At 39.9% G+C, this 18,331-nt stretch overlaps 3 protein-coding genes across 4 annotated transcripts; all 3 read left to right on the top strand.

Annotated features, from left to right (window-relative positions):
- Nucleotides 1-7,519: 7,519 nt before the first annotated feature.
- On the top strand, nt 7,520-11,939 carry LOC103703549 (pentatricopeptide repeat-containing protein At5g50390, chloroplastic). Of its 2 annotated transcripts, none has more exons than XM_039132257.1 (2): nt 7,520-9,954; nt 11,691-11,939. In XM_039132257.1, the coding sequence occupies exon 1, from the start codon at nt 7,737-7,739 to the stop codon at nt 9,864-9,866; it is 2,130 nt and encodes a 709-aa protein (XP_038988185.1). In that variant the 5' UTR covers nt 7,520-7,736; the 3' UTR covers nt 9,867-9,954; nt 11,691-11,939. The 2 variants fall into 2 exon arrangements, with proteins under 2 accessions (XP_038988185.1, XP_038988186.1); XM_039132258.1 differs by having other exon boundaries at nt 7,520-9,947.
- Nucleotides 11,940-13,060: 1,121 nt separating this feature from the next.
- On the top strand, nt 13,061-14,384 carry LOC103703548 (probable histone H2A.2). The gene is made up of 2 exons (XM_008786436.3): nt 13,061-13,369; nt 13,978-14,384. The coding sequence occupies exons 1-2, from the start codon at nt 13,229-13,231 to the stop codon at nt 14,194-14,196; spliced, it is 360 nt and encodes a 119-aa protein (XP_008784658.2). The 5' UTR covers nt 13,061-13,228; the 3' UTR covers nt 14,197-14,384.
- A 485-nt stretch (nt 14,385-14,869) lies between these two features.
- On the top strand, nt 14,870-17,303 carry LOC120112703 (pentatricopeptide repeat-containing protein At3g29230-like). The gene has a single exon (XM_039132259.1). It carries the CDS (start codon nt 15,369-15,371, stop codon nt 17,133-17,135), a length of 1,767 nt encoding a protein of 588 aa, XP_038988187.1. The 5' UTR covers nt 14,870-15,368; the 3' UTR covers nt 17,136-17,303.
- Nucleotides 17,304-18,331: the final 1,028 nt, after the last annotated feature.

An 18,331-nucleotide genomic window follows, 5' to 3' on the forward strand; every position in this document is an offset into this window, starting at 1 on the left:
GGATTGATGGATTCCCTAGGTCTTTTGGATGGAAAGTTCAAGACTTGCTTCAACATTTATGCTTGCGAGTTATTTCTCGTGATATTGTTTTAAGTAATATACCACCATCAAGCTCTTAGGGCTAACACCTGTTGACGGGATATTGCACATTAAAAGTTTAAAACCTTCTTAGGGTACTCCTAAGATTCTTTTTTAGAATACATATTAAAATTCTTAATATCTAGGTTTACCATCAAAATACAACACAAAAGATGCTCTTTGTTTCCATTTTCTCTTCTCCATCATGAGACCTTCCCTTCTCATACAATAAAATACTCTATACTTCATATTAATATGTTGTTATGATCCTCCTAAAATTCTCAATATTAATATAAGTATTTTGCTTTGAGCCCTTGTGGAGCCTACGAGCCAAATCAATTTCATATCATGATAATGATTATAATGGTTTAAAGGGATACATCACTTGCCTGCATGTATAATAGCATTTAACATCCATAATGTGTGTAACTGAAGTATAAACAGCTGTAATTCCATTGCATCTGATGCAGCTAAACGAAAGAAATATATAATGGAGTCTAGCTTTCATCCTTTAGTCCAAAATTATTGGCAGATGGTAGGCACCCTTTACTCCTTTAAGATGACAAATGTTTATAGAAAAGCCAACAACGCTATTGATAGGATGGCAACTTATATGGGCAACCACACCGAGCTCCATTGTGGAACTCCGCATCATTGTTCCTACTTAACTTTTGGATATTTCGTACAACAATTCTCGCAGATGTATCTATACAAGAATTATATAATATCTCCGGCTTACCTAGAAAAATATATATATAAAGGACAAATTTAATTGTTAATTTATCATAAATTTTTGTTTACGTAAGTGCACCATTTTTCAAGAGAATATAGTCTCATATGAGAATGGTTTGCAAATATGAACTAATAAAGTGATCCCAAATATTTGAGATAAAGGTTTGTCAATTAGAGCCATGCCTAGATGACTTTCACATATAGATTGCAAATTTTGAAACTGAGATTTTTTTTGTAGCCCGGCTTTGTGAAAAAAATAACAAAACAAGCCTTGAAGTCTATCACATCAAGTCCAATGAACTCTAGAGCCATATCATCTTATATTAACAGGATACACTTGTCCCAAGAGTAGGGATAAGGCAAAGGACTTGCCATGGTTTTGTCTTGTTAGGGTTGATAATATATGTATCCATGTGTGCAAAGTCTCTCCTATGTTATTTTTGCATAGATGGACTCGTTCATTCTAAGTGCTCTCTGGGCATACATTGCATATATCAAACTACTAGGATTAATTATATTGTTATATATTTGTTCCCTCTTCATGGAAACTCTCAACCACTATCTTAATCTAACCATTTTTGTCTTCTACCCAACAATGGTGTATGAATTTCAAACACTATATATGAAAGCATTATAAACCTATTAAAAACTATAGATGCAATTTGGATCATCTTATCCATTCGAACTAAATTTTAATTTTTATTTTTATAATATAAAAGTTATCTTCACTCTCCCAAATACCAGAGGGCATCCAAAAAAACACTTACATTCACTACTCGCAACGTGACATTAAGACATTATACAAGCTAGGAATCACGATTGTCATCCTAACATCGTCGGCACAGTTATATGAGTCGCAGCTCTACAACTCCATGCATTTGCCTCTCTTCCTCTCCCACTATCCTACAAACGTCGTTGAATGGCATGGTCGGCAAACTTTTATTTTTTTCATTTTTGGTATCCAATGTTAATAGAATTAGAGCTCCTTGAGTAGCTTCAGTAATAATATAAGATATCTGTTAAAAACTAAAAAAATTTAGGTAGGAAGGAACATTATTGTCAAAAAATTTATAAAGTTATAGAAGCAGTAATTGGATAAATGATATCACATGAGCTATTATTACATGATACGACATAAGCTAACTGCTACAGATTAAGTAGACATCAAGAAATTCCTTGGAACAATACGAAATTGGCAATTTCGCAATTACATATCATGACATGTCCCTGGATCTATAAGTTGGATACGTGGTCGATTCACTTGCAAATTGCCTCTAGATTTTGGATTCTGCTTCCCATGATCCCAATTAAATTCGTTTCCCAACAGACCAACAATTATTTTTTAGGCTTGAGTGCTCGTTTGGTGACCGGCACTTTTCTCCCAATCTTCTCCCAAGAAGTCCAAAGCACCGGAGGTGCCATGTCCCATTCCCCCTCAACCCAAGACCTTAGCCCTGCACACCATTGACAGACCCATTGCAACATTTTTATGATGATATGAGGATGGGGATGGGGATGGCTGCCCTACCAAATTGACATGGTTGGGGATTGATAGCCTTTCGCTATAATAAGGACATCTCCTTGTTCTGATGGACAGATGGATGGACCATGTAAGATCATGTGGTAGGTATACCTTCATGAGATGTTTGATGGTGTTGCATGCGATAGAGACATGCAAACCACAAGCACATTCTGGTTCAATAATGTCAGAGATATATCATTCCCTCGAAGGAACCGAGTCGAATCGTGTAACATTTTCAAATGCAGGCCTAGGTCTGACAAGCCTCGATCGAAAGCATGCATGTAATTTTGCTGTTTTCATCGACACGTATTCTCGAATCCCAGATTGCTTGGAAAGTTTGCCATGGATGCATAAAGAGCATGCATGCACCAAGTTACAAACGCTAGGCTTTGCTTGTAAAGTAATCAATTCATGAAAAATCAAGAGGTGAATGACAAGATACAGAAGTATCTTGACATTTCCATGCATACAGGACCTAAACTTTGGTGACGGCACTGAAATGACCTGAACTTATCCAATGTCTTTGCATATCACATAATGTAGATTGAAAGTGTTAGGAAACAAAGATCAAATAACCAAAGCAAACAAAAAGATAAAAGGTTAGGAAGGAAGAAAGCTCATTAGATGATCTAAACTATAAATCAGTCCATTCTATACTCCAAATATTTCTGTTGTGTTTATTTTGGATCTTTCTTCAAATATGATGATGATGCATGCATTTATTAGTATATAAGGCATAAAAGGCTTCATGCCCAGCATCAAAGAGGAAGCGTTTTGTGTATTGCTTAAGGACTGGGGCCATTAGGTCTTCACTTCCTTTCCCTTACCTTACTCTCACTTTATATAACAATTATTTCTAGCAAGTGTTCCTAATGGTTGACTTGAAAGATATGGAGAAGTGCACCAGCCAATGGTAGGATAGCCATTAGCTATCCATGCTTCCCTTTCATGCGCATTGCACTTGTCTTGCATAGCAAGTGCATGCAACTTGAAGATTCTTGCGACTCCTTTTTTTCGATGTTGTTAATTAAAACAATAGAAACTTTATAGTTGATAAATAAAAAAAAAAGTCAGTAATACGACACCTAAGTTTTGTGATTCATTTAATGTGGCAAAATTCATCATGTCAAAAAATTGCTACAAATGGTGCCAAGGATTCACATTGTAAGATTCATATCTAAAAAATACAGTGCATAAGGATCTTTGATGTTTTATTTGTTGTTCTAATTTTAATTATTTGATTTTTCATTTACATTTTTCGCCTATAGTTGATAGTGATAATTTATATAGGTGCATATATAGTGATAATTTTTCATTTCTATCTTGCACTTTTTGTTTAATTAGATAATAAGAACTTAATAGCATATATGAGGTTGCATATGGAACCATACTCATGATTTCATGATGTCAAAGATTATTAAGCAATGACATCAAAGAGTCAGATCATATGATTATTTGTCTTGATCTTCCAGTGTAAGAATTCTTAGTGTTTTATTCATGTCACCTAATAGGGGGCCAAATGGATCGTCCAGCCCACAGCTAAAAGGCCGCCTAGTTTCGGCCCAATAAACGCCAACATCAACCGGTTGAATCTTCACTTCGACCTAGAATCAGCTCGACTTCGAACTCCGCCAAAAGCTCCACCGACTTCAGATATTCGTTGATTCCTCCGACCAAGCTCGAAGCGTCTAGTTCAGTAGTACGCCCCGACCCTCGGGCTCGGGGCGCTCCACCGAGCATACTTCGAAACTCGGAAAGCCGAGCTACTCTCCGCACCTGTCAAACCGATTTCGTCAAACACATGATGCGACCTCTCAACAAGCTCGGCCTCGCCAACGACCACACCCATGTGCGCGCCTACGCTCGTCTACATAGCCGTATGTTACAACACTACCGTGCCACGTCTCCATAGCCGACCTTCAACAATCAAAGAACAGCACCATGACTACTCCGACCATGTATTACTATGACTGTCAACACCCTGCCGTTCTCAAGAACGGGCAGTACTATACGCCACCAACCAGCCTAAGCTACGCGTCATTCGACTCAGAGCCACGCTCCCTCATGATGAGAGCTGATAGTGCCTCTCCACTGGGACTATAAATAGCTCGGTCATGTAACTTCTAAGAAACTTTTAACTGGACCAAATTTATTCCACTCTAATTTGATCGTCGGAGGGACCTCACTGGAAACACCGATGAGGCTTTATGCAGGTCCACGACCGTCGCGCAAGTGGTGGCTCCCGTTTTCTCCTTCCAACCACCAGTGGCTCCCTCGACGCCACTGACGTTGTCACCCTCGAGCCAAATTTGAACCACAATATCTCCCATTTGAATAGCTTAATGTCCCATGAATTTTTCTCGTCTCTGGATGGCAGTGATAGCATCCATATAAAAATATACAATTTATCGATTCTCATGGGTATGCAATTGGAAAACTATTGAATTTTTCTTTTTGTTCTTGTTTTTGTGTTTTGTACATCAAGCCTTTAGGAACTTAATAGAAATCAGTATTTCCAACAAAGTATAGTTAGTCGCATGCTAAACCTAGAAATCACGATCCACATGATATGGTAAATAAATTTTTTTTCCTTCTTATGTGAACCATGGGCGTGATATGCTAGTACACCTGTACACAATGCTTATAGTGTATATAAAATTTGGAATCAATCTTGTGGCTAAAATTAATATAATTGCTTAGAATAGGACAGCTTCTTATGTTATTATTTAATGGACCATGGATTTTATTCATCTAAACAAGATATTGCATTTCAAACTCAAATCACATTGGACTTGATTTTGGTCCAAGGATAGAAATCTAGGATGGATTAAGGGTATCAAGCCATTTTCAATTTTTTTTTTGGTTTCTCCTTTTCTTTTATATGAATCAAAGCGTTCAAAATAGGCTTAGATGGGCACAATTTTTTCTCCTTTTTCAAAGTTCATTGGCGAGCATACACATCTATCATTAATGCTAATATCCATATGTTGAATGAAGAATCTTTACAAATCTGCCCAGCGTGATGCATGGGGTATGATTTTCTTTTCAAACTATTTTTGAAATGCAAAATAAAAATATAATTGATTGTAATAAATAAAAAACTTTAGTAGCCAAATTTCTGTTGTATATTAAACAATCGAAAATATTAACATCGGGATCGTTAATATCTAAGATATATCCAGCAATGAACTTTAAAGATAAAGAAGTATATTATATTAATGTCATTATTATAGGAGTTCACGTGGTGAATGGAGAGCTGAGCACAAGTCAAGCCTCTATTTTAGATATATATAATAGATTCATCTAGACTTAATATTAGGTTTAGTCATATTAGATGAAAATGAAAGCAACAAAAAAACACGCTTGATGGTGAATTTTATCTTCAAAACTAGTTTCTATATGAGCTCAATCAAACTCAAGCTCGAGCAAGCCTAGTTCGCCAAATCCCTAACTTCAGACATCAATCATTGGATAAGGTTTTGAATCACTAATGTGCCCACAAGCAACTAAGGGTGGTAATATGTTGGGTTAGGTCTGTGTTATGTTAATTTGAGACATTCACGTCTAAGAAAAATAGCAATACCTGCCCTTTTTCATCTAGTAAATGGGCTAGAAATTAAAAGCTAAACCTGATTCATTCATTTAAACACGTAGCATGCCCTGATCCACGTAATTGTTTGGCAAATGAATAAAATAAATTGAGTTGGGTCTTGTACGCGATGATATTCTTAATCTATCAAACATATCTAACATGTCAATAGGACATGGGTAATTAAGTTTGACATGAGTAACATGTTACCTCATATACGTGAAAATAGGTTCTTTAGCAGCCAGATATGTTATATTATACCGAATCAGATAGTGTACTTGTCATGCCCTAAACCTAGAATATAACAGATGCTGCATACCTGCATAGCGGACCATACAAGCATTCAAGGCTAAAGATCATATCAAAACAATAATGATTTTTGAAAATTAATTTAATCAAGATCTTATACAAATAATTCTTATAATCAATTGTTCCAAAGTGACATAAGTCAACATATGCTTGCCATTTATTCAAATAAAAAAATGTTATAACTAATCTAAATAGTCTAACTAGAACTTCAATCACTGTGAATATATTCAAAGATCTAGCGCACTCTCTCAAGTCACAAGCAATTATGAATCTGGATCCGAAAAATAGAGAGAAGAAATAATGAGCTATACTAGCCTAGTAAGTAACATAACACCCCAAAGTGGGTCTAAGCATGATAAATAAATCGTCACTACATCTGACCCATGGGCTAGAAAAGAGGAATTTACAAATAGAGAAGAAAATCATTTTTTTTCCTCTAGGCCCAAAATGAGGATGAACAAAGGTTCCTTATTACGCTCAATTGAAAAAATAGAGAGAAGGGGGAAGGTGGCTCATGGCTTGGCTGTAGCGCGGCCTGAGGCGTAGTGGCACAGTCGGTGGCAAGGTGCCATAGTGGTTCGGTCGTGCATAAGTGGAAACAGAGGAGGAAAAAGAAAAAGGATAGAGCCCCTAGCTGCCTTAAGTGGCAGCTCCCTCGGCCAAGGAGGAAGCAAGAGGGGGTGAGGGACTCACCGGCGAGCAATAGTGATGGAGGATCTCTATCGGCAGTGTGGATTCCGACGGAAGAAGGGTGATGAAGCTCGGAACATTGAAATAGAGCACACATAAAAATAGAAAGAGAAAGAGGGGCTTCGGGCAGTGGTACTTGGTCGGGGTGGCACACCAGCCATCGGAGAAGAAGAAGAAAGGGAGGAAAGGAAGGAGAGGGCTTGACGGTGGTCCATCGCAGAGGATGAGGGGGGTTTAAAATAAGGTTTCTGAAAAAGATAAGCCCGGTGTAACGATGATAACATTGGCCGTTCGCAGGTTGGCAACAACCCTAATGCGACGGCCGTCTGGACCGGTATTAGATGCATCAATACAATAATAAGCCAGCACCAATACAGACTTCAATACCGAGACAACGCATCTTGCTTAGCAGTTTTATGTGAGTCTAGGTTGTAGCAGCGTTAAGCCAAGTGGATTAGTAAATTAAATGCATTAAGCCAGGCTATATTTTTTTTTGGTAAACATTAAACGAGGTCAGGTTGTTGAGTGGACTGCCTCTTGTTCTTAACCTAGACCATGAAAGAAACAGTAGTCCAAAGCCCATCAGCCTAGCCAGCCCACGGTTCCCCGGATCTTTCATCAAGTGGTAAAAAACCAACGCGAACCACCAAAAATCCAGCTCACCCCGATCTATCGAGGCGGAGCTCTCGATGCTCGGCAAAACCTCCAAATGAGAAGAAAAGGAGCTACTTTTCCATCCCCTGATCTCTCTTTTCCATTACCTTCCCCTCTCCAAGAATCTCCTGAGGCAGTCATCTCTCCCTCTTTATTTTTCCAATGGAAGTTAACTTCCCTCCTAGTATCTGCCACCTGACCTCGGATCGTAGAATCCAGAGCGATTCTTCTAGCTTCCCCTGTTCCTCGATTGGATTCCTGAAGCACAAAAGGATCAAATCTTTTCATGGATTTGATATCCTTTTCTCCAGGAAAGAGTTCTCATCTTCTGCTGTCAAGTGTTCCTCCGGGCCGGAGCAAGGTCTTAAGCCGAAACCCAGGCGAAACCCTCAACCGGTCGTCGAGAAACCCGACCCACAATCTTATTCCTATGATGCCCACTTCGCTCCCCCTGGCGCCTCGGGCCTCTGCGGTCAAATCGAGAAGCTGGTCTTCTTCAAAAGGTACGAAGAAGCCCTTGAATTGTTCGAAATCTTGCGGTCAAAGAGCGGCTTTGTCATCGATGCCAGCACTTACGATTCGCTGGTGAATGCATGCGTTAATTTGAGGTCGGTCGGAGCAGTCAAGACGGTGTTCCGTCATATGATCGAATCCGGGTTTGAATTTGATCAGTATATGAGGAACAGGGTGCTTCTGATGCACTTGAAATGCGGCATGTTGGCTGATGCTCGACGGTTGTTTGATGAAATGCCCGAAAGGAATATTGTGTCGTTAAACACCATGATAACAGGACTTGTCGACTCTGGATCTTATGAAGAGGCGTTTGATCTCTTCTTTTTGATGTGGCGGGAGCTATCAGATGCTGGGCCACGCATGTTTGCGACCGTCATTCGGGCATCTGCTGGTTTGGGGTCTGCATTTGTTGGTGGGCAGCTGCATTCCTGTGTTCTGAAGATGGGATTGTATGGGAATACCTTCATTTCATGTTCACTCATTGACATGTATAGTAAGTGTGGGTGCATCGAAGAAGCTCAGTGGGTCTTTGATGAGATGCCCGAGAAGACTATTGTTGGATGGAACTCAATTATGGCGGGGTATGCTCTTCATGGATACAGTGAGAAGGCTCTGGATATGTACTATGAGATGCAAAGTTCCGGTGTCAAGATGGATCACTTCACGTATTCAATTGTCATCAGAATATGCGCCCGGTTAGGTTCGTTGGAGCATGCAAAGCAAGCTCATGCAGGTCTAGTACGGAATGGGTTTGGGCTGGATATCATTGCAAACACAACTCTGGTGGATTTCTACTGCAAATGGGGCAGGATGGAAGATGCAAGGAATGTGTTTGACATGATGCGTCGCAAGAATGTTATTTCTTGGAATGCTTTGATAGGTGGGTATGCTAAGCAAGGCATGGGACACAAGGCTGTTGAGATGTTTGAGAGCATGGTCAAGGAAGGTATGATTCCGAATCATGTTACCTTTCTTGCAGTCTTAGGTGCATGTAGCTGTTCTGGTTTGTTAGATAAAGGGACAGAGATTTTTGAGTTGATGGGTAGAGACCCGAGGATGAAGCCACGGGCAATGCACTATGCCTGTATGATTGAGTTGTTGGGCCGAGAAGGCCTATTGGATGAAGCATTTGCTATGATAAAGAGTGCTCCTTTTAGCCCCACGAAAAACATGTGGGCGGCATTGCTTACAGCCTGTAGAATTCACAAGAATCTAGAGCTCGGGAAATTTGCAGCAGAAAAGCTTTTTGGGATGGAACCTGAAAAATTAAGTAATTATATTGTCCTTCTCAATATATACAACAGTTCTGGGAGAGTGGATGACGCGGCAAGGGTTTTGGAAGCCTTACAAAGAAAGGGTTTGAGATTACTTCCTGCTTGCAGTTGGATTGAGATTAAGAGACAGGTTCACCTGTTTCTTTTTGGAGATAGATCTCATCAACAAAGTGTTGAAATCTCTAGAAGATTAGATGCCCTGATGGAAGAGATAGTTGAACTTGGTTATGTTCCTGATGGTAATAAACCTTTGCTTCCTGATGTGGGAGAGCACGAGCAGCAGATTTCTAATTATCACAGCGAGAAGTTAGCAATTGCTTTTGGGCTCATCAGTACACCAGATTCGACTCCCCTGCAAATCATCCAAGGCCATCGAGTCTGCACTGATTGCCATAGTGTAATTAAGCTTATAACAGTGGTTACGAAAAGGGAGATTGTCGTGAGGGATGCAAGCCGGTTCCACTATTTCAGAAACGGAACTTGTTCTTGTGGGGATTACTGGTGACTGTCAGTTGCAAGGGATGCAATGTCTTGTGGATAAAGAACACTACCAGTTGGGACTGGAGGTCTTTAGTCCCTGACACCGGTATGAGGTAACTTACAGTATATTATCTGCTAATTCTTTTGAATTGCAATCTAGATAACACTTATTTGTTGTTTAAAGAGCGGTAAAAACTAATTATTTTCCGAGGGATTCTTCTTTTTGCTCTGACCACGTGAAATGCGAATAATGTTTATCAATACTGACATTACAGTCTTACCATAAATGTGAGTTTGATTCCTCAGACTGAGTGGGGTGATTTCGTCCTCAAATCTTGGGGGGTTTGTAAACTGAAAACAATTCATGTTGCTGTATTATCATGGGGAAGAAGATGTTTCCTATCAAAAGGAAAAATGGATATAGCTCTGTCATCTTGGACTCCATGAAACTTCTAATTCAACTCTCTGTGTCTAGATCTTGCACTGTATATATATAGGCACCCATATGTTTGATTACTGCCCTTTTATAATCTCCATGAGCTCTTGTATTGGATATAAATGAATTTGATTGTTGCCCTTTCATATTCTTTCGTGAAATTCTAAGCTTCTCAGTTCCCCTCAACAAGAAAAGGGATCTGCTTAGTTTCATCTTTCTTACATGTTACCTAATTTCATGTGATCTATGTAGACATTTTACCCAGTATACATGATGTTTGGAAGTGATCCACATCAAACTGTTCTATATGCTCTATAAACCATGAACACTGCTACCTTCTATGTCTTGGATTAGAGAGCATCTAATCCTTCTTTATGTTGCCATTCTGATATATTTTGCCCATATCATGCTGTGTGTGTGTGTGAAGAAGAAAATTCCTGGCTTCCTTGCTTCCAGTCATACTGAATTTTGCCTGTTGATCTCTGTAACATCTATTTGGAGAGGCATCGCAGTTAATTTTTGTTTGAAAAAGAAAAGAAAAAAAGCTGCCATCAACATGTCCAATGTCTTGCTCTTAGCATCGGTTTTTGTTCTCCCTGTTGCCCACTCTGAAGCAGCTTCTCCTACTCAGTATATCCAAACCTTAGATGTTCTTATACTTACAAAATCAGTAGGTGTTAGAATCAGAATAACAAGATTATCTTGTCTTGTATGTCAAGGCCCAGAAAGGGAAGGAGGGAAGCTAGGAAGGTGATGTAGCTCTCTAAACATTAAATTTGTTCTAACCATATTAGTGCTGCCTTCCGAGACATTCCAAAATACAATAGAAAACATTTCTGCTTTTATATTTCATAAAAAAAAAGGCAACCTTATGAGTGCTGTTCCAGCTAAGAGTGATGATGCAATCAAAGTATGCTCCTTGTATCTTCTATGGAGGGAGGCAATGCTTTAACTGATTGACCAACCATTGCTAAACTTAACATAGGATTTGTTCTTGCAAAGTGCCCAAAGACCTTAGAAGATATTGTACTACCACTTCCTTCAAAAGTCACAAGCTCTTTATACTATCATGAGCTTTGTTGCTATAGACTAATCCTTCAAGTTTTATTTTATGCCCTTTTCTTTCCAAAATTGTCTTATATAGGATTCAAATATAAATGTTAACATGCTGACATTAGCTTGAGAGCCATTTATTAAAGTTTCGGAACTTTGTCCAAGTTTGTTTAACCATTCACTAAAGATCAACTCAATGTGGGTAGAAAGGGTTTGCAAGCTAAGTTTATGCTTCTGTTTGTTTATAATATCTCATTTTAGAATAGTACGGTGTCTGATGGTCAAGTCATACATTGCTGGCTTCTCGTATGACCATGAAGTAGTGTGTTGTAATTTTTCGTACTTTTTTTGACTTTCCAGGTGAAAGTATGAGTATCTTCAACATTCTGTCCAAGCAACAACGCTCAGGTGAATGGGGAGAAGTGGGCCTGTTCCAGAGATCTTGCTGTGTGACTTTTATGTTACAAAGTTTGGTACTATTATAGATAGCCATTATATCATCTATTTTGGAGAGGAACGACTCTCTTTTATCCCCACTTGTATTGAAAAATGTTTAGATATGTTCTCAAGATAAATGGGAGCCGCCTATCTCCAAAATAGGTGATAAAAGAGCTATCTACTGTAGCTGTAGTGTAAAAGCCACACCACAGATAATCCGAACTCTAGTTCTATGACTATTAATACAAGAGAGATCATACATTGATTGTTACAAAGGACCAATCAGTGTTCTTCGATAGCCTTGGTCCTATTACATGTGGGAACACTTGCCCATGATGAATATGATTTTAAGGGGACATGATAGGCTAAGAATGGCTGATACAAGACAAAAGGGCCTACTTTGGTCCATTGCCGAAGACCCCTCGTCTTCCAAATTGAAACTTGACCACATAAGATGTGCTTGGAGCTAGTCGTGAAAGACAACTGAAGCTGAATTAATTAAATAATTAATTATTAAACTACATTATGCTTATTCAAGTATACACAATGCTTAAGGCTCGTTTGGTTCGCGATAAGTATTTTTTCTTATAGAAATATAATTTCTGAGAAATATATGTCTGTGAAGATAATGTTTAGAAAAGTACTTTTGGCATATTTGGTTGACCATGAAACATAGTGCTAATATTTGGTTAACCATCCATTTTTCTGGAAAAGTTATATGTAATGTCTATTATATTCTTAATAAAAATTAGGTCTTTAATGCTGTAGGACTTTTTTGGAAAAAAAATAAAAATGTTTCGATTTTCGGCTCATAGAAAAGTAACTTTTCTATGTTTTGTATGAAAAAGATTTTTTCATTAAATGTGGGAATCATATTTTCATAAAAATACAATTTTTCCGTCTTTCTTTTTTAAAAACTCCAACCAAACAAGATGTATCTCTTTATTTTTTTTGTTGACCATATTTTTTTTTCTTCTTTTTTCGCGAGCCAAATGGAGTTTTAGTGCAACAACTTCGCTAAAAAAAAAAAAAAAAAAAAAAGAACGCTCCTCACCACACCCATTCATGACAGGCGGGCCCCACGCATAACATGGGACATAGTTATGTGGGTGTATCAAAAGCGGGTGTAACTAGAGTAATTCTCCGGAACACCCAAGACAGGCTCGGAGAGCTCTACCGTCAAACATCCGGCCGTTCAAACGAATCCCATTCAATGGCTGTGGATGGGGATCCGGGTGCTCTTCCCTCATTGGGCCGGTCAAACCTCTCCTCTGACGGCTATATAAATTGAAGCGAATCCCACCTAATGCCTCCCACAAGCCAACTACTGGAGGATAATAAAGGGTCATCCTTCCCGTCCGAAACCTCATCGCAGTCTCCTCCTCCAAACCCTAGCTCTAGATTTCGATTACCATGGCCGGAAGGGGAAGGCTATCGGTTCCGGCGCCTCGAAGAAGGCGATGTCGAGGAGCAGCAAGGCGGGGCTCCAGTTCCCCGTCGGTAGGATCGCCCGATTCCTCAAGGCCGGCAAGTACGCCGAGCGCGTCGGCGCCGGCGCCCCCGTCTATCTTGCCGCCGTCCTCGAGTACCTTGCTGCCGAGGTGCGGATCCGTTCTAGTTATCGGGGTTTCTTTCTCCGATCTGGTTTTTTTGAATTTGGTACTCTTTTGATTTTCTTGTTTTCATTCTTTGTGCAGTTTTATATGTTTTTATTTCATATAATTTCTTTTGGGGATTTGGTTATGTCGTTGTTTTCTTTACTGTTTGTGATTACATTTGATGACCTTTTACTGTTACGGGGTCTGATTCTCTGGAGTTTCTTCTGGTACACCAAAATTCTCAAACTTTCCTTTATTTTCATTGTAATTCATTTTTTTGTTTTCCTAGTCTATCAAATCTGAGCAATATCGATATTGTTGATTCGATAGATTTTATAATTATAATTAAAAAATCTCGTCTTTATTTTTTTTTAAATTGCTAATTTTTGATTTTACACTTTCCATGATTTTTGTTGCTAGTTTTTTCGATATTTCTCTCTTTCTCTTGCTATTTAAGGCATCTGTAGCAATAAATTCTTTTAATCTCTTGTTCTCCTCTATCTTTTTTGTCCTTCAGACCTTTTGCTCTGTGTATTTTAGGGATAGCTTCAATATTTTTGGGGTAGTTCAGGGAATTAATCATCCATTTTTCGCTTTCCCCTTGTGAATAGGTCTTGGAGCTCGCTGGAAACGCGGCGAGGGACAACAAGAAGACTAGGATAGTCCCGAGGCACATCCAATTGGCAGTGAGGAACGACGAGGAACTCTCGAAGCTCCTGGGGACCGTCACCATTGCCAACGGCGGTGTGATGCCCAACATCCACAACCTTCTTCTTCCCAAGAAGACCGGCGGCTCCTCCAAGTCTGCCCCTGCTGACGATGATAGCTAAAAGCTCCATTTTTTTTCAACCTATCTTCCTTGTCTTCCTCCTGTAAGACTAATGTGGAGTGGAAAACGTATCATCTTTAGGTTTCTTCTTCTTCTCCTTTTTTATTTTTGTAATTTGTGGCGTTAATCACTTGTTCTGGGATTTTTATCTAGTGAATGGAAAGCAGAAAATCTGTCTATCTTCTTCCACTTTTTGAGGGTGGTGGTTACTATGGTTGAATTAGGTGTTAAAGGGAATATTGGCATTGGCTTCGTCATACTTTTGGATGATGAAGTAAATAGGAGAGAATAATTGTATCTACTATTTGGACCATTCCCATGCGAAATGTACTTCTCAGCCTTTGTACTCCTCTCGAACTATGTGCACCAGCTTCTCCATAAGGATTGGATAGCAAAGTCACTTATCCTACACCATACATAATTCTTATATGCATCCTTTCTATTATGGCATTGCTTATTTTTCTTGGAACTCTGAACGTTGATACGTTGATTTTATCTCTTCAAGTGCCGGAATCAAGCAGTGTCATGTTGGGTTATATTTTTCAAAGTGTAACATGCTTTTATTTTCTTTTAAACATGGCTATCTAATATTATGCTAAAACCGCATGAGCCTTGTTGCGATGAGAGTAGCACAGCAAACTTTCATGCTCACGAAGTGCTTTCAACTATTTTTTGCACCCCTCCTTAAACGTTGAAGATTATGAATTTGTATCTAGAAAGGTGTTTGATAAGATTGGATGCAGCTGCAGTTTCAGGAGATTCACTTATGCTTAATGCGGATTTTGATGCAAATTTAATGAGCCTACTTTGCGAAAGATGGTTATCAAATCTTGAGCTTTTCCATCTTAGTATATGATTGAAGGGAGAATGTTTTCTGCTCTTCTTGTCTAGGAGGTGAGTTGCATCTTTTGCAATTGCTGATGGATTGACATATTCTCTATTTTTTTATACGGATATATTTTTTTTATACAAGTATAATTTATTTTTATAAAGGTAGGCAATCCTACCTCCATGTTCCTCGACTGTGGTATATTGTACAAAGATTCCTTTCCCACGCTATTCTCCCATCCTCTTATTTTTTCACTCTCCTCATCAGCTCCAATTAGAATGTCAAGTAAATAGGGCTTCTTCCTTCCAACCCACCCCCAATGGTGGCTCCTCCCTTCCAAAGCCATGGCCACCACTTCTTTCTCCAAGCTCCTCTCGCAAAACCCATTCCTCTCCCTGCTCCAAAATGCCAGGACCGCCTCTCAAATTTTCCAAATTCACGCCCAATTGATCTGCAGAGCCCTAATGTCCGACTCCTTCGTAGCAAGCCGTCTCCTTTTCGCCGCCTGCGAGCTCTCCAACCCTTCTTCCATCCATCTCACAGCAGCCTACGCTGAGCTCATCTTTTCCCAAGTCCATCACCCCAACACCTTCTTCTGGAATACCATCATCAGGTTCCATTCGCAGACCTCAAACCCCCTCCGGGCGCTCCTTTTCTTCTCCCAGATGCGCAAAAGTGGGATTTTTACTGATAATTACACGTATCCGTTTGTTCTCAAGGCCTGTGCTTCGATGCCTGGCCGTCGGGAAGGGGTGGTGGTCCACGGGGAGGTCGTCAAGAGAGGATTTGATGAGGATTTGTTCGTGAGGAATGGTTTGATCAGCATGTATTGCAGGAGTGGAGACGTTGAATTGGGTATGATGCTTTTTGATGGTTTCCGGTCGAGAGATTTGGTATCATGGAACTCCATGATTGCTGGTTACAGTATGTGTGGGAAGATGGGCGAAGCCCAGAAGCTTTTTGATGCAATGCCGGAGAGGGATGCCTTCTCTTGGGCTATCTTAATCGATGGCTATGGAAAGAAAATAGGGGATGTCCGTCGTGCTCGGGAGTTGTTTGATGCGATGCCTGATAGGGATTTGGTCTGTTGGAATTCCATGATTGATGGGTACTCTGGTCTTGGTATGATGGGTCCAGCCCGAGAACTCTTTGAAGCGATGCCCGAGAGGAATGTGATCTCGTGGAGTATCCTCATTGATGGCTATATTCGCCATGGAGACTCCAAGGAAGCTTTGAACATATTTCAGCAAATGCTTCGCCATGGTATGAAGCCTGATAAGATTAGTGCTGTTGGTGTGATTTCAGCATGTGCCCAGTTGGGCGCTCTCGATCAGGGTCGATGGGTCCACTTCTATCTGAAAAAGAACAGAATCTTGTTTGATGTTGTAGTCCAAACTGCCCTGATAGATATGTACATGAAATGTGGGAGCTTGGACCTTGCGAGGAGGCTTTTTGACAACATGCGTGAGAGGAGCATTGTTACCTGGAATGTAATGATTGTCGGACTTGGGGCTAATGGCTATGAAGCAGAAGCAGTGGAGCTTTTCGATCAAATGGAGAAGGAAGGAACATTAATGGATGATCTCACTTTTCTTGCTGTATTGACAGCATGCACTCATGCTGGTTTAGTTGCAAAGGGATGGGAGATATTTGATAGGATGAGGAGCGATTTCGGGATAACTCCTAAGGCTGAACACTATGGTTGCATAGTGGATCTCCTTGGGCGTGCCGGAAGGTTGCATGAAGCTCGAAATGTCATAGAGACAATGCCGATGAAGCCTACTTTGACGTTGTGGGGATCCCTTCTTGCAGCTTGTCGGACACATCGATGTGTTGATCTGGCTGAAGTTTCGGTTGAGCAGCTCAAGAATCTTGGAGCAGATGACAGTGGGGTTTATGTGCTTTTATCCAATATCTATGCGGAAGAGGGAATGTGGGATGATGTGTGGAGGATAAGGAAGTTGATGTGTGCTAGAGGGATGAAGAAGGAAGTTGGAAGGAGTGTAGTTGAGGTGAATGGCAGGGTTCATGAGTTTGTGAATGGCGATGTCTCTTATCTAGAAATATTTTCAGTTCTTTGGAGTTTGTCTAATAACATAGCCTTAACATAGCTTTCAAAATGTGTTCTTATTGGCTAAATGTTTCTCTCTGCAGTATGAAGTCTTCAAAGACATTCATTTTAGAACTAGGGCAAACTTGGTTAGGATCAGTCCATGTCAGAAACGTAATCTGTATAGAAGAGATGGGTCATTACCAAATAATCAGACATAAATTTTCAATGAAGATTCTAGGATTGAATCAAGATTCGCCGTATCGGTACCGGATTTCATACTGGTGCCACACTAGTATAGGTACGGTATGGTAAGAAATTTTTTGGCATACCGAGGGTCGGTACGCCACCGGTACCGAACTGGTACGGTATTGGTACTGTCCGGTTTGGTGTGGTACAACATATCATGAATAGAACCAAAAGGATCGTGACGCTATTATTCTTTTAAGACAGTTTAAATTCTGATTACGAATGTATTGAGGTGGGCTCTTGGTTTCAGTAGTGTTTGTTCTTGCGATGAAATTGGACAACTGTATATGCTTCGAAGTTCGGACCCATGGGATTGAAGTAGTTTTGTTGAATCTGTGTCAATAATGTTGGTGATTCAACACTCCAATTATAGCAACTTATGCTGTGGAAACTCCCTGATATTCAACCATGAATGCTTACACTCAAAGCTCTTACTAACTGACAGTCAGTCTCTGATCACTATATCAAAGCCTATTACTTCCAGGAAGCCATTAGCCACCTCAAGAAGCCTACACTTGAGAATCTTGTGTCTGGGAGGCTGTAATCTCCATTGTAGATCATGCATAGATCTGACATACATGTGTCTATGATGGTCCAAACTGCAGAGCAGATTCTCGAAATTGTACACTTTATTTTCTTCATTCTGCAGCACATGATCTTTCTGAATGTCAACCAATTTTGCCGAAATGGCATTAGCTCCTTTGGAGTTTGTATGTCTTGTCATAACACAATCATGAGACATTTGCTGGGTTCTCAATTAACAAAGTTACAAAGAAGACAACCGACAGAAATTTTGATCTTTGGGTTTGTAAATATCTTTTAAATGGCTGCCCAGTTACTACATTGTCTGGTTTCTGTCTGACTCTTTTCTTGGGCAAGGGTCTCTTTCTTCCATTGCATGTAGTTTTAAACATAGTTACGGGCAGCCAACTCAATAAAGTCTCCTTTTCTTCAGTTAACAGAGTTGGCATGTTGAGAGTTCTGATGCCCAGTTCGTGATCGTTGTGC

Source organism: Phoenix dactylifera, chromosome 12 (genome assembly GCF_009389715.1).
Source record: "Phoenix dactylifera cultivar Barhee BC4 chromosome 12, palm_55x_up_171113_PBpolish2nd_filt_p, whole genome shotgun sequence".
NCBI classification, from domain to species: Eukaryota; Viridiplantae; Streptophyta; class Magnoliopsida; order Arecales; family Arecaceae; genus Phoenix; species Phoenix dactylifera.

Bases quoted from the DNA above. Each gene is read 5' to 3' on its own strand.
- LOC103703549 (XM_039132257.1), top strand. From the start codon at position 7,737: ATGGAAGTTAACTTCCCTCCTAGTATCTGCCACCTGACCTCGGATCGT.
- LOC103703548 (XM_008786436.3), top strand. From the start codon at position 13,229: ATGTCGAGGAGCAGCAAGGCGGGGCTCCAGTTCCCCGTCGGTAGGATC. The intron at 13,370-13,977 runs GTGCGGATCCGT...CCTTGTGAATAG, and splicing joins TCGAGTACCTTGCTGCCGAG to GTCTTGGAGCTCGCTGGAAA.
- LOC120112703 (XM_039132259.1), top strand. From the start codon at position 15,369: ATGGCCACCACTTCTTTCTCCAAGCTCCTCTCGCAAAACCCATTCCTC.